The following is a 13928-nucleotide window of genomic DNA, read 5'->3' as shown; positions in this document are numbered from 1 at the left end:
GCCGTTTTATCCAGTAGTGAAAATGTGTGATTTAAACCTATATGGTCAACTCCTTCAGGTTTTTGTGAAGAACAGTAAGTGAAAACTGTGCCCTCCGGCACCGCAGAGGGCGGTATTTCCTTTTACATTTGTTTTGACCCACATATTCGCCGTAAAAGAAGAAGAGGACATGTGGACTCGTGCATTTCTTCCGGCTTGAAACTGGTGCCAACAACAAGTCAAGCTAGCGGCCAGAGGGAGCACTTAAATCTACTGCTATCTCTGTGGTAGGATTGCAGCTTCAAACAGGTGAGTATATATATTCGACACATTTATTTGCGCCGGGTTAATCGTGTACTGCATGTTTTAGTTTGCTAGCGAGCTCATACGTGTTCGTTTTAAGTGTTAATTTTCATAAATGCTAAATATGCTAGCTTCTACAGTCGGCTCTGGCTGATGTAGTGTTAATATTTGCGTCTGTCTGAGCGGCCTGCAGCAATGGCAGAGAAGGTGTTTGAGTGGTGAGCGTGTGGTAAAAGTTAACGCTACTTTTCGTTGTAAAATGGTACTATTTAAATTTCCCAGTCGTTGTTACTCGCAATTTCTGCTAGCTAGAGGAAGCTTTGCAGCGTAGCGTAAAAATAAGACACGTCAGATTTAGCAATAAGATTCAGCTCGTTGTAAACAGGAGTGGCCCTCATGTGGTTTGATGTTGCTGCAGAGTACATTTAAATCGACTGGAAATTAAAAAGACATGAACTAAACATTGGTGCAAAGGATTTCTTAAACTGACTCTAAATCAGATAATAGGTCCTGCCTGTCTTCTTGTTAGACACATCTGATCGTGGGACATCAGCAAGAACAAGATAATTGTCAGACGAAATGGGAGGTAAGTTGTGTTGACTCATTTATTCGCTGAACTCTTGCATCACTTTCTCCTCCAGTCAAAAAAGAATTCATTTTGGCGTGTTTATGTTAACTCATCAGTTTATTGATTGCTCAAAAAGCTGCCAGCCTTATTCCCCGACCAAAGGAATGATATTAAACAGTCATTAACTACAAGGTGTGTCAATTTGGCAGACGTTTGATTTTTTTTTTCTTGTTTTGGCATACCTGAATACCCAGCCACCCCACCCACTAGAATGGAATTTACAGTATTTGACACATTAGTGTGGGTGCTGCAGGACAAGCAGGTAGAGCTGCAGGTAGAGCTGCAACCGTTCATGCTGTAATAAGAAACTGTTGGATCAGTTAACTTTTGGATGTGCTCACACAGCATTCCTTGTGGCATTCTTTCTAATGAGTATTCTTTTAGTCTATTGAGGTTATGAAATGAAAAAGGTTGTATCCTCACAAGACACATGCAAAGAAGGGGAAGCTTGCAGCTAGAGGTTTAAATACTTTTTACATCTCCATCTGGGTGATAATGGACATGAGTGGATTGTCACCCTGCATTATGCCATCATTTCAACAGCAAGAGCCAAGTTAATGTCGTTGCATTAGCCACTACAAACACAAACTAGTCCAGGATGAGTCATGGACATAGAAGTTGATGAATGCCATCCTTGATGAAATGAAGAAACTTTTAAAAATTACTTCCTATGCTTGAAGTTAGCAGTTTGCTAACTAGAGAAGCCACAACTGTTTTAAGATTGTGCAACTAACAATTATGTGCTAAAAGTGTAGTGCTTTACCAAAGGACAAACACAAATATAGTTGATCAGTTTATCAATTTTTGTTTGTATAGTTCCAGTTTATAGCCAAAGTTGTCTAAAACACTTTGCAAAGAGGGTATGTCTAGACCGTAGGCTTTGATGTGGCCCGTTTAAATAAAGAGCACTGTTAATCACTTTGAGCACAGCACTAGCAGTATTTAGCCCTGTTACAATGGCAACAAAAACCTCCCCTTAACTCATTGAGTGCCAGCCCTTTTATAAAATGGAACGTGGCTTGTTTTGAGTCATCATTCAAGACCCATAGAATATTTTGTACTATGATTCTGAAAACACCAAATAGCTCAAATGAAAGAAGAATCTCTCTATTTCATCATGGAAAAAAAAACATTTGTTTGTACCTTGTTCCATTCTTGATTTATCTGAAGTTGAATAGAGGCTAGTTTCACCAAAAAGACAACTTTTTTCCTGGAAAGCTGAGAAAAATGCATTTTTGTGAAAGTCTGTCAAGCAGAACAGTGAGTTGAATGTTATAATTTTGCCTTCAATAACATAAAAGACATCTGAAAATTGCATTACAAATATTATTTTATTGTAAAATAAATAACAGCGCTTCCAGTCACTGTCATGCCATTCACACTCTGGAACTGGACGGCCTCCACGGGACCTCCGTGTATGACCACGTCCTCTCCTGCTTGTCGCTGTATGCATCCAGCTGGCCAGAGTCTGCCTTATTTCTCCGACGCACGGGGGAGACCTTGCAGCATTCTTTAGCCTCTTTGCCGGCCGAGGCAGATCAATAAAAGCGCCGATCCCTGGATTCGCTGTCGTTAAGTTCAGTGTCGGTTTCAGTGAGTAAGCGATTTCTCAGACAAAAGTTTAAAGTTTCTTCCAGCGTCTAAGTTAGCACTTTTAGTGTAGATTACCTCCGTAACAATCGCTCTGCTCTTTGACCCCAGGGTCTCCACCTCTGATGTTTGATCTACCGTCAGTTCTGACTGTAGTGTTCCGACTCCATATCCCAGAAGCCCCAAAATGACTCACAGGGAGCGTTAGAGCGCCCCCTTGTGAGAGCCGCCAAAAAAACACTTTGACGTATATATACGTCAATGGCACTCAATGAGTTAAGGAGCAGAAATGTCCAGCAGACCAGACTCCTGTTGACAGCCCTCTGCCAAAGCCGCACTTGGGTTGGAAAGGGGTAGTAGGAGGGGAAAGAGTATAGTGTGTGGAGCTAAACTGAAATAAAGTGGATGCCAACAGAATACTTCATTATAGCATGCATTTACTAAAACATTAATTGCTATTTTCTAAATTATTTGGCGCAAACAACCCCATCTGAGTGTACATATAACCAGTCTTTTGTGCTGGCACTCTGGCTAGTCTCTCCTTAGGGGGCTGAGATGACTGGCATCTCCTATGGTTTAGTATTCTTCCTACTAAACATGTTTGCTTCAATTCAAAGCCACGAGTTTTGTCTTTTTTAGTAATAATATTTGATGAAAGTCTGTCTTGGGGACACCATCAGCAGTCGGAGAACTGAGCATGGAGCATTCAGAGCAGTTGTGTCTTCTGCATGTTCAGGCTATCTGTGACAATGCTGTTGTTACAGATGTACAGGCATGACACTTAAGACAGACCCCTGTCGTAAGTGAGTATCTCTGCACCATGTCCTGGTTCTCCTTTACATGTGGTCCATTAACAGCAAGGAGAGGCCGATTGTTTACTTAAAAGTTTGGGTGTGCTTTGCTCTGTCTGATAGTCACAGCTGCTAAACACAGTGAGTTCCCGTTTAATCAATATTTACATAAACAGAGCTGATGACATAGACCAAACATAACTTGAATTACGTTAAAAATGGTTAATGACATTTTAGTAACGCAATAACAAGTAACAAAATTATTTGTAAACTTTATGAGGAAACATGCTGCTCCATCATTTCTTTCTCTCCACTTCCCCTCCTCCTCTATGCATGTATTTGTGTGTGTTTGTGTCCAACCTGCTGTCAAAGGGCTGACCCAGTGTGTGGTACTTGAAATCTGATATGAAATTACAAAAATAAAGACTATAGTTGTTTGATTTAAAATGTAATTGAAGTGCATAAAAGGCCTTTATCTGGTATAATTTACTTTTCTGTTTAAAAAAAATCACAATATTTATTTCAGAAAGACAGCTTACTGCTAACAAATACCTCAGTCCACCCACTTCAGAATATCTAACAATCACGTTAAGCTGTCTAGCTCTCAGCTTGCACACTTTCAAAACATTTTCCTTCTCTCCCTTTCGCTGTATAATAAACAGGGTCAAACAGCATGTGTTTAGTTCTTTTGATAACTGTGTTGCTTTGTAATGTTGTGCATTATACACACTGAAATTTTACCTCTACATTTGGATGATAAATCTTTCATGGATGGTAGGGAATAAGTAAAAGTGCTAAATAAGCAACATCCATCATATCTGTCCATGGTTGTCTATATGTTTCTGTCCTTCAGACCCCACTCTTCAAAGAGACTGTCCCCTTGACTGTAAAGTGTACGTTGGGAACCTTGGAAACCATGGAAACAAGGCAGAGTTAGAAAGAGCTTTTGGGTACTATGGTCCTTTAAGAAGCGTGTGGGTTGCAAGGAACCCTCCCGGCTTTGCTTTTGTAGAGTTTGAAGATCCCAGAGACGCATCAGATGCTGTAAGAGAAATGGACGGAAGGTATGTATTCTGTACATGATTATTATAATGTAATTGCACTAGGACTAGTTCTTTTCTCATTTTTTTACTTATTTTCTGTCTGCATAGGACAATGTGTGGCTGTCAAGTCCGAGTTGAGTTATCCACAGGGGGGAGGCGCTCTGGGAGCCGTGGACCTCCTCAATCTTGGGGTAGACGACCTCGGGATAATTTTAGGCGACGTAGTCCTCCAGCTAGACGCAGGTGTGCATTTGTTATTTAATAATACACCTTAGGGTTTATTTACTGTCTTACTATGAAAGTTCTTTGCCGATTTACATTCCCCTAATCCAGTTAGCATTGTATTGTTTTTTTAATTCCAAAATATGATTTACAACCTTCTACACTCACCAAACATGTCTTATGACTTCAGATTCCACAGCTATAATGCCTTAACATCACTTAAGCTGAGCTAGGCGGTAAAGTTTTAAGTTAGTTGTTGCCATGGCCTGCATTTAATTGTTAATTCCTATTAAAATTATCAGTAGGTATCTTTGCATCTAACTGCTCAAGGACTTGATCCTTTATTTTAACTGTGTTTCCCTAATGGGTTTAAGTGTAGTTCATTAATTTGTCTTAATCCCTTTGAACAAACTTATTGAACCATTTCACATGTCAAAGGTATTTATATCTCTGCTAATTTTGCTGATTCATGACAGTATACTTGTAGAAAATGTCAAGCTCTACCAGACTGATATTGTATACTGGGATTTTTAGCACTTTAACATCCATTAATTTTTTTTAAAGATAATTACTAGAGTAGCTTTCTACAGGTGTAAATTTTGTTTTCTCTTTGAGTTCAGTTGCCATCTATTAATAAAAATGAACCCCATTGCAGAGTCACCACCACGCTTCTCACCATCTGAGTCAGTCAACTAGTCCTCTTTCAGCATCATGTGACTGCTGTCCAGCGAGCCCCAATCAGCTTTGGCTGTTGTTGTCACATGACCCAGGTGCACCTCAAGCCGTCAGGTTCCTCCAACCTTTTGGTTCCTGAGCATGCAGTTCCCAGCATCCTCCTCTTCTTCCTCCAACCTTAACCCAATCGACAGCGGTCCACTTCACATTTCAGCCAGTCAGCGTCTTAACTCTTTTTATTCTCCACACAACTACTTGGTCAACGGGAACAGCCCTTGGCTTACATCCCTTCACATCCTTCCCCCCAAAAAGTGCAGGGACAGTCAACGACTACCCTACCAACCAGCCACCAAGCAACTTCATATCTCCAACATTTGCATCATGTGGCAAATCCTCTCTGCAATTCGACCTCCCACACCATCAGTCTGGCGTCCTTGCGTCATTTCTATCTTGCCTAAATGCCCATAAATAGTAAGTCACTTTTAACCTGCTCTTTGTAGTTATTATGCTTGATGGTTTTCCCTCAGACGCTATGTAATTTAGACCAAATTAAGTGCAGCGCTGCAAAAATCTACAAATCAAAAGTTGTGGTCAAGGAACTTTGCTTTCTATGTTCAGTTTTCATTTGCAGAAATGAACTACATTTATTGGATGCTCACTGTCTAATTTTACTGCTCAGTGCATTTTCATGGCTCAACATTAAACCATTTTGAGAGATATTTGTTGGAAAAGAGGGTGCATTCCCCATTTCTTCCAAGAAAGTATATTTTCACCTCAGTACAAAACTTTTCCAATAACTAAAGAGAAAGTCCAAATTTCAACCTGGTCATATTAAAGGAAAATTTTTGGAACTAACATGCTCATTTCTAAAGATATCAGGACTGTTGTGCAAAAGCTACATGCCTCTGGCAATGCTAAAAAGAAAAGATTATAGGGCAGATCGCAGATGATCTAAGAATATGCACTGTACACATATCATAAGTGTGTAGTTGTTGCATATTTAACTGGGAGTTTGTACTGGGAAAACTTCAGTGTTGAGCCTTGATTTTGTCCAACACCCTAAAAAGTGGCTCCATGATCAAATTTCCTCTTCAAGAATCAATTTGGATGAAGTTCATGGATGCAGATGATCCTCTTATGTACAAACAGACTGTGTAACCAAGTTTTCACATGCACCACATGCTTCTTTAAGGATCAAGAATACCAATGATTTCATTGGTGATGGGAAGTATGAAATTCCTTTTCCTAATGTCTTTGCTCCATTCTGAACCTGAACTGCATTTTAGATCACCACGAAGGAGGACACCCAGCCGCAGTCAAAGCAGGTAAGCCTCTGGCAACTTTTTTATTTGCATTGTTTTTTTTGTTTTTTTACCATAAGCAGTAATGTTTCTCTTTTTTTTTTCCTCCAGGTCTCTTTCAAATGACAAGCGCAAAAATCGGTCTGTCTCCAGAGACAAGAACCATAAACGTTCAAGATCGTTTTCACGATCAGCGAGGTTGGTTTTTATAAGCAACGTTTTTTGATTATAGTCTGTAAATTAAGAAAAGATTGTTTTCACGTACTTTTTTTTTTCTCTTTGCAGTCGTTCCAGGTCCTATGAAAGGAAATGACCCCAAACCATGGGAAAACTGTCAAATCCTGCATCTGTTGGAAAACCTTTTTTTTTTTTTTTTTTTTTTTGTTCTTTTTAAATTGTGTTTGCCAGCTCAAGACATTGAATGATGGCCATGGTTCATACTGTGTAATGGCCATCTTTTTAAATATCACCAAAGGATTTACATGTTTTTCTCCTTCTGATGGTTTCAATGTTGAGGTTCCCTTGAATCTTGCTCTATGAAATGTGTTACACTGCATGCCTTGAAATGGCATACTGGGTACTTTATATTGCCATTCTTTTTAAACTGTTGATTAAAGTTTGTGTCATGTTTTTTATGGTTTTTCTTGGGGTTTTTTTAATGTAGTTTTTGGTTGACCCTTAAAATACTCCGGGTTCTGTAAGTTGAATCACGTGTAAAGCTTTATACTAATGATAGAAAACTGACAGGAAACTTAACTTATTGTAAATACTGGTACTGTACTTAAAGTTTATCACATTTAAAGCTGTATTTTAGCTATGACTCTTTTGCAAAAGCAAGCATCAACGCTGTTTGTCTTTGGTTGAGTCTTTGAGCTGTGGCAATTTGTGCTGGTCAAACTTGTTCAATAAATGTTTTTCCAAGGTGATCCTTATCTTTGCTTCTATTTTTTGTCATTGTTTGATAAACCAGTGGGGATATACCTATAACTCACAATGTGCAAAAATAAGATTTTAGAAAGAAAACAGGAAAAAGTCTTCAATTTGGTTCAGGAAGTGCTGTATGTTATTGCTGCTTGGTGTTAAAGGCTGCAAGAGTAACCAACACAGGAAGCTTTCGGTTGTAGCTGCAGTTAAGGAACAACCCCTATGTGTGAAATGTAGCTTCCATCAAGTGTAGGCTGATGTCATTTCAGAGAAGCTCATGAGAAGACAGAGGGACATATCTAGGAGGTAAGGGTGTGCTTATTAAACAATTTTCGTTGACTTACTCATTTTAACTTTAAAGTGATCTCGCTGTAAAGAAGAAACAGTAAATATGAAATAATGGCAAGTATCTTATGTGACTGTATTTGGAGAACTGCATTGCTTTTTAGTTTACCAGCTGTTAAAGGAGACTAAAACTAGTGCATGTTTGCATTTGTAATTTTTTTAAGATTCAGTTTTTCTGATGCTGATGGGTAGATGCAACCTTCATTTTCAAACATGTATGAATATCTCATGCTTTAGGAAAGAAGAGCAGGCGTCATGTCCAAACAAAGTGGAAAGAAAAAAAGGATTGGCTCACGTCGGCATGGTGTAAATCACAAAAACACAAATGAAACAGATGAGTTCTTAGTTGCAGACAGCGTCCCTGTTGCAGAACACAGTGTACTTGAAGATAAAGAATTAGCATTTGCCAAGCCTGACGATTCACAATCTCAGACCGCAGCTTCACCAGAACTCACAGGGAATAGAAGAAAACTTGGGTCTAGTCGAAGACATAAAGGGGGAAGGCATGTCAAGGAGTCAGAAACAGAATCACACCACAAACCTAGAGAGGAAGTTGAGGAAAAGACTGAGGGTGAAGGAAGCCCAGAAACAACACAAATGTCACCAGTAACACAACATGAGGAGGGGAACTTTTTAAGTAAAAATTATGAGCATGAAATTGTGACACACGAAGGCCTTTTGTATTTTTCTGAAGAACTCCCGAAGGTGAAAGAAAGCAAGGGCAGAGAAGAGAGCACAGAAATTATAAGACTGGATGGAAATCCTCAGAGCAGCTACATGAGTGAGTCAAATGTAGAATCACTAGCTCAACCGTTTTCTCCCACACCAGACCTGACTGAGCAAAGTGAATGCAATATTCAACAGGCAGAACTTTCAGCACCAAATAAGGAGCTATCAACAAAAGAGCAACAGAAAGAGATTTTCAGCTTATCTGCTGAAGTCAAAGATGCTTGGCAATCAGAAAAGGAGATGAAGATAACACAACTGCATGGAACTGATGATGAAAATCTGATGCATGAAAGGCTTCCTACTGAAAGAATTTCTGAAAATCTGAATAACCAAGCTGAGCCCAGTTACACATACCAGTACAAGTTTGAAAGCACTGGCGCTTCTGCCAAACAAGAAGTTTTAAATTCTGCCGACAAACAGGATGAACAACACAAAAAAGAAGACACCTTTGAGGGTTTTGTAGACAAGACTGAGGATTACCATGTTTGTGATTTAGTTCAGTTAGCTTCAGTTAAAGCTAACAATGGGCTGGATCAGGTGGACGAAAAAGAAAGTGGACTTGATGATGATATGAAACCCCAGGTTGACCAGACATTTCAAGAGATGGAAAAAAATCCCTCTGGTGCTGACTTGAACAGTTCTTCTTTACAAATGCTTCAGTCAGAAACAGAAACCTATTTTGACTCCCATCGTCAAGATACTTTTGTGACTAGAGATGAGCAGGACTCAGACTGTAGCCCTGTTGGGAACCGACGAAAACTTGGGTCGAGTCGAAAGCATAAGATTAAGCAGATCAAGGATTCTGCCACTGAATCATACCACGAACCAACACATGAAGTGGTGGAAAATATAGCAGGTAAGGAAGGCTTGGAAACAGAAGTGTCGTTACCAATTGAGACAGCTCAGAGGAAGTCAGAGGAAAGAGCACTGGCAGAAATGACTTTCGACACTTCTCAATTTGAAAAACTTTGCTGTCCTGTGGAAAATCAGTGTCTTCTTGACATCTTGGATGAAAGAAGCCCTCAAAACCAACCTGAAAATGAAAGCATTGTTGAGAAAGAAACAGTTCCGTCTTCAAAACAACAGTCATCTACACTTGAAGAGCAAAGTGAGATATCAACCTTGTCAGAAATCAGAGGTGCTCATCAGTCAGAGGAGGCTGTAAACACAGTTCTTGAACCAGAGTTTCATTTAACACAAAGTCAAGAAATTTTAGAAATTGTTCACTCTGAAATTTTGACACCAAATGTTGTGGAACACTTAGAAATATTTTCTGGAAACCCAGTTAAACAAGATAAAGTCAGTGACCAATCTGAATTCACCATGAGAAGCTCAGACGACTCTGTCGCCAAGCAGGAAGTTTCAAACCCTGTTGACACACATGATGAGCATCCTACAAAAGTAATCAACATTGAGTCTTTTGATCACAGAAAAGAGGAGTATGAAAGACCACGGATAAGTGACGATAAAAGAGAAGACACAGCACTTGACCAGGTATTCACGACTCAAGGCAAAGTAGAAGATGATATAAATCACACCTCAGACCAAACAGGCTATCTAGAAAAGGAAGGCCTCTTAAATCAAGTGGAGAGCAAATCTTTTCAAACCCTTCCATCTGAGATTTCTCTAAACTCTCAACATCTGCAAACCAACAGTAGTCTCATCCTCACTGCTGCAGAAATGTACCAAGGACCTAACGAGGAGGACAACGAAATGACCAAAGATAATGAGCCCTCTGAAACTACAAAAAGCTCATTAACAGGAGAGACAACAGCAGAGGACATATCAATTGAAACAAACATGGTAGACAGTGACACGTTTGATACTGTTCAGATGGAAGAAGTAGGTAATCAACTAAAACATGATGCCAGTTTTGGCAAAGTGGTTGACGCCAGTGGGCTTACAAGTTTGAATTTTGTTTCAGAAGTTGATCAAAAGCTTGTTGAATTGTCAACGAAGATACCAGATGAAGAACTCCACAAAATCACTGTAACTGAAAAAGAGCACAGAGACAAGGAAAACAATTTCTCAAAGCCACATGTAAATTTACCAGCCAACTCTTTGGTGAATGAGCAACGCTTAAATTCAGAGGAACAAGATTCGCTTCTCAAGATGGTGGTAACCACAGAAAACCACAGACCCCAAAGTGGTACAGAATTTGAATGGAGTATTGAGCATGAAGAATTTTCATCACAGAAAGAAGAGTTGCCTAAAAATGAGAAACAAAATGAAGTCTTCAGCTCATGTGAAGCTGCTGGAGTTCTTCATTCAAAGGACACTGCAAATGAAGTTCACAGGAAGGGGGAGGAGGTTAAGCAAGCACAAGTGCAAGAAATTCACTACCCCTCTGAAAGGGTGACTGATGATGCCACAGAAAGTTCTGCATCCGTATCTGGACACCCAAACGACCAAATAAGTGACCTGTGCCAGCCTGAGTTGAATGTGGAAAGCACTGATTTGGTAACTATGCAAGACAATCCAAATCCAGATGGTAATGTGTTCAGCAATCAGGAGAAGGTCCTGTTTGAAGATGAGGACAGTAAATCTGTAAAAACACAACAATCAGAAATGATCTCTAACTTGGAAGACTCAGCTATGGAATACAGAGAAAGTACCAGGGTCAGGGAGGAACTGGAAACATCACAGATGCAACTAGAAACAGAGACAGTAGGTCAAGAAGAACTCAGTCAACAGACTGACTATGATGTCAGCATCCCTGTACCACATGATGGCACTTCAAATCTTGCCATTACACATTCTGGGCTTCAAAACCCCACACCAGCAAACTATCCCGAGAAGAACCTGGAAAGCCCAATTCCTGAAAGTGAAAATCTCCAAGATCATGGAGTAAATGAGGGAGAATTAAGAGTGGAGGAGTGTAATGAATCAATGTTAGTGCCTCTTGAAGGAATGGACACATCTGGCACTTTTCAGGTTAAAGATGCCATAGGTCCTCATTTTTCAGAGGATGCTTTTCATGACCAGGATGTAAAACCACCACCTCAAATGCAAGAAAAGCATGAACTTGACAGTGCTGGCCAAAGTGTGAAACAGAGTCCTAACATAAGCAAAGAAATGGTTTTGTCAAACCTGATAGAGGAAGCTGAAGTGAGTGACATTAACCAACCTGAGTTGACTATAAAGAGTTCCTTTGATCGTCCAAGTAAGCAGGAAGACTTCCCTCTTTGTGACAGGCACGAAGAACATACAACAAAATCTACCATCTCTGAGGCCTTGGAGCAAGCAAATGATGATCATCATCCTGGGGAAAATGTTACTGAAACCCACGAAGATGAGGTAAAGCCAACACAAATACCAGAAGAAGATGAAAATATCTGGTCCACAGTTAAGGAGGGTGATTCTTCAGTGCAAGCCCTGCAAGCTGAAATTAATGTTCCTTCAGACTCTGAATCCCAGCACATGAACCCCAATGGGAACCCCATTAGGAACAGGAGAAAACTGGGATCAAGTCGTAGAAGTAAAAGACAACAGCATGTCGAGAACATTGTTACTGAAACTTTACATGAGCCAAAAGAAGAATGTGTTCAAAAGAGGAGCAATGATGAAGCCTTCGATGTAAAAGCAACAGAAATGTCAAGTTCTGATTTACTATCTGGACACCCAAAAGACCAAGTAAGTGACCTGTGCCAGCCTGAGTTGAATGTGGAAAGCACTGATTTGGTAACTATGCAAGACAATCCAAATCCAGATGGTAATGTGTTCAGCAATCAGGAGAAGGTCCTGTTTGAAGATGAGGACAGTAAATCTGTAAAAACACAACAATCAGAAATGATCTCTAACTTGGAAGACTCAGCTATGGAATACAGAGAAAGTACCAGGGTCAGGGAGGAACTGGAAACATCACAGATGCAACTAGAAACAGAGACAGTAGGTCAAGAAGAACTCAGTCAACAGACTGACTATGATGTCAGCATCCCTGTACCACATGATGGCACTTCAAATCTTGCCATTACACATTCTGGGCTTCAAAACCCCACACCAGCAAACTATCCCGAGAAGAACCTGGAAAGCCCAATTCCTGAAAGTGAAAATCTCCAAGATCATGGAGTAAATGAGGGAGAATTAAGAGTGGAGGAGTGTAATGAATCAATGTTAGTGCCTCTTGAAGGAATGGACACATCTGGCACTTTTCAGGATGAAGACACCAGAGGTGCTTATCATTCAGAGGATGCTTTTCATGACCAGGATGTGACACTACCAGCCCAAACGCAAGAAAAGCATGAACTTGACAGTGCTGGCCAAAGTGTGAAACAGAGTCCTAACATAAGCAAAGAAATGGTTTTGTCAAACCTGATAGAGGAAGCTGAAGTGAGTGACATTAACCAACCTGAGTTGACTATAAAGAGTTCCTTTGATCGTCCAAGTAAGCAGGAAGACTTCCCTCTTTATGACAGGCTCGAAGATCATCCAGCAAAATCTACCATCTCTGAGGCCTTTGAGCAAGCAAATGATGATCATCATCCTGGGGAAAATGTTACTGAAACCCACGAAGATGAGGTAAAGCCAACACAAATGCCAGAAGAAGATGAAAATATCTGGTCCACAGTTAAGGAGGGTGATTCTTCAGTGCAAGCCCTGCAAGCTGAAATTAATGTTCCTTCAGACTCTGAATCCCAGCACATGAACCCCAATGGGAACCCCATTAGGAACAGGAGAAAACTGGGATCAAGTCGTAGAAGTAAAAGACAACAGCATGTCGAGAACATTGTTACTGAAACTTTACATGAGCCAAAAGAAGAATGTGTTCAAAGAGGAGCAATGATGAAGCCTTCGATGTAAAAGCAACAGAAATGTCAAGTTCTGATTTACTATCTGGACACCCAAAAGACCAAGTAAGTGACCTGTGCCAGCCTGAGTTGAATGTGGAAAGCACTGATTTGGTAACTATGCAAGACAATCCAAATCCAGATGGTAATGTGTTCAGCAATCAGGAGAAGGTCCTGTTTGAAGATGAGGACAGTAAATCTGTAAAAACACAACAATCAGAAATGATCTCTAACTTGGAAGACTCAGCTATTGGAATACAGAGAAAGTACCAGGGCAGGGAGGAACTGGAAACATCACAAATGCAACTAGGAAACAGAGACAGTAGGTCAAGAAGAACTCAGTCAACAGACTGACTATGATGTCAGCATCCCTGTACCACATGATGGCACTTCAAATCTTGCCATTACACATTCTGGGCTTCAAAACCCCACACCAGCAAACTATCCGAGAAGAACCTGGAAAGCCCAATTCCTGAAAGTGAAAATCTCCAAGATCATGGAGTAAATGAGGGAGAATTAAGAGTGGAGGAGTGTAATGAATCAATGTTAGTGCCTCTTGAAGGAATGGACACATCTGGCACTTTTCAGGATGAAGACACCAGAGGTGCTTA

The 13928-nt window shown here is 40.2% G+C and overlaps 2 protein-coding genes across 3 annotated transcripts; both read left to right on the top strand.

Annotated features, from left to right (window-relative positions):
• On the top strand, positions 1-7458 carry srsf3a (serine and arginine rich splicing factor 3a). Of its 2 annotated transcripts, none has more exons than XM_041782947.1 (7): positions 1-288; positions 790-868; positions 4145-4355; positions 4443-4577; positions 6518-6556; positions 6644-6730; positions 6818-7458. In XM_041782947.1, exons 2-7 carry the CDS (start codon positions 862-864, stop codon positions 6843-6845), a joined length of 507 nt encoding a protein of 168 aa, XP_041638881.1. In that variant the 5' UTR covers positions 1-288; positions 790-861; the 3' UTR covers positions 6846-7458. The 2 variants fall into 2 exon arrangements, with proteins under 2 accessions (XP_041638881.1, XP_041638879.1); XM_041782945.1 differs by having other exon boundaries at positions 18-288; positions 812-868.
• A 265-nt stretch (positions 7459-7723) lies between these two features.
• LOC121507307 lies at positions 7724-13330 on the top strand. The gene is made up of 2 exons (XM_041783587.1): positions 7724-7762; positions 8039-13330. Exon 2 carries the CDS (start codon positions 8057-8059, stop codon positions 13328-13330), a length of 5274 nt encoding a protein of 1757 aa, XP_041639521.1. The 5' UTR covers positions 7724-7762; positions 8039-8056.
• The last annotated feature ends 598 nt before the right edge of the window (positions 13331-13928 follow it).

Source organism: Cheilinus undulatus, linkage group 3, assembly GCF_018320785.1.
Source record: "Cheilinus undulatus linkage group 3, ASM1832078v1, whole genome shotgun sequence".
Taxonomy (NCBI): domain Eukaryota; kingdom Metazoa; phylum Chordata; class Actinopteri; order Labriformes; family Labridae; genus Cheilinus; species Cheilinus undulatus.
Note: the sequence above shows the minus strand (reverse complement) of the source record. Positions and strands in the feature narration are given on the sequence as shown.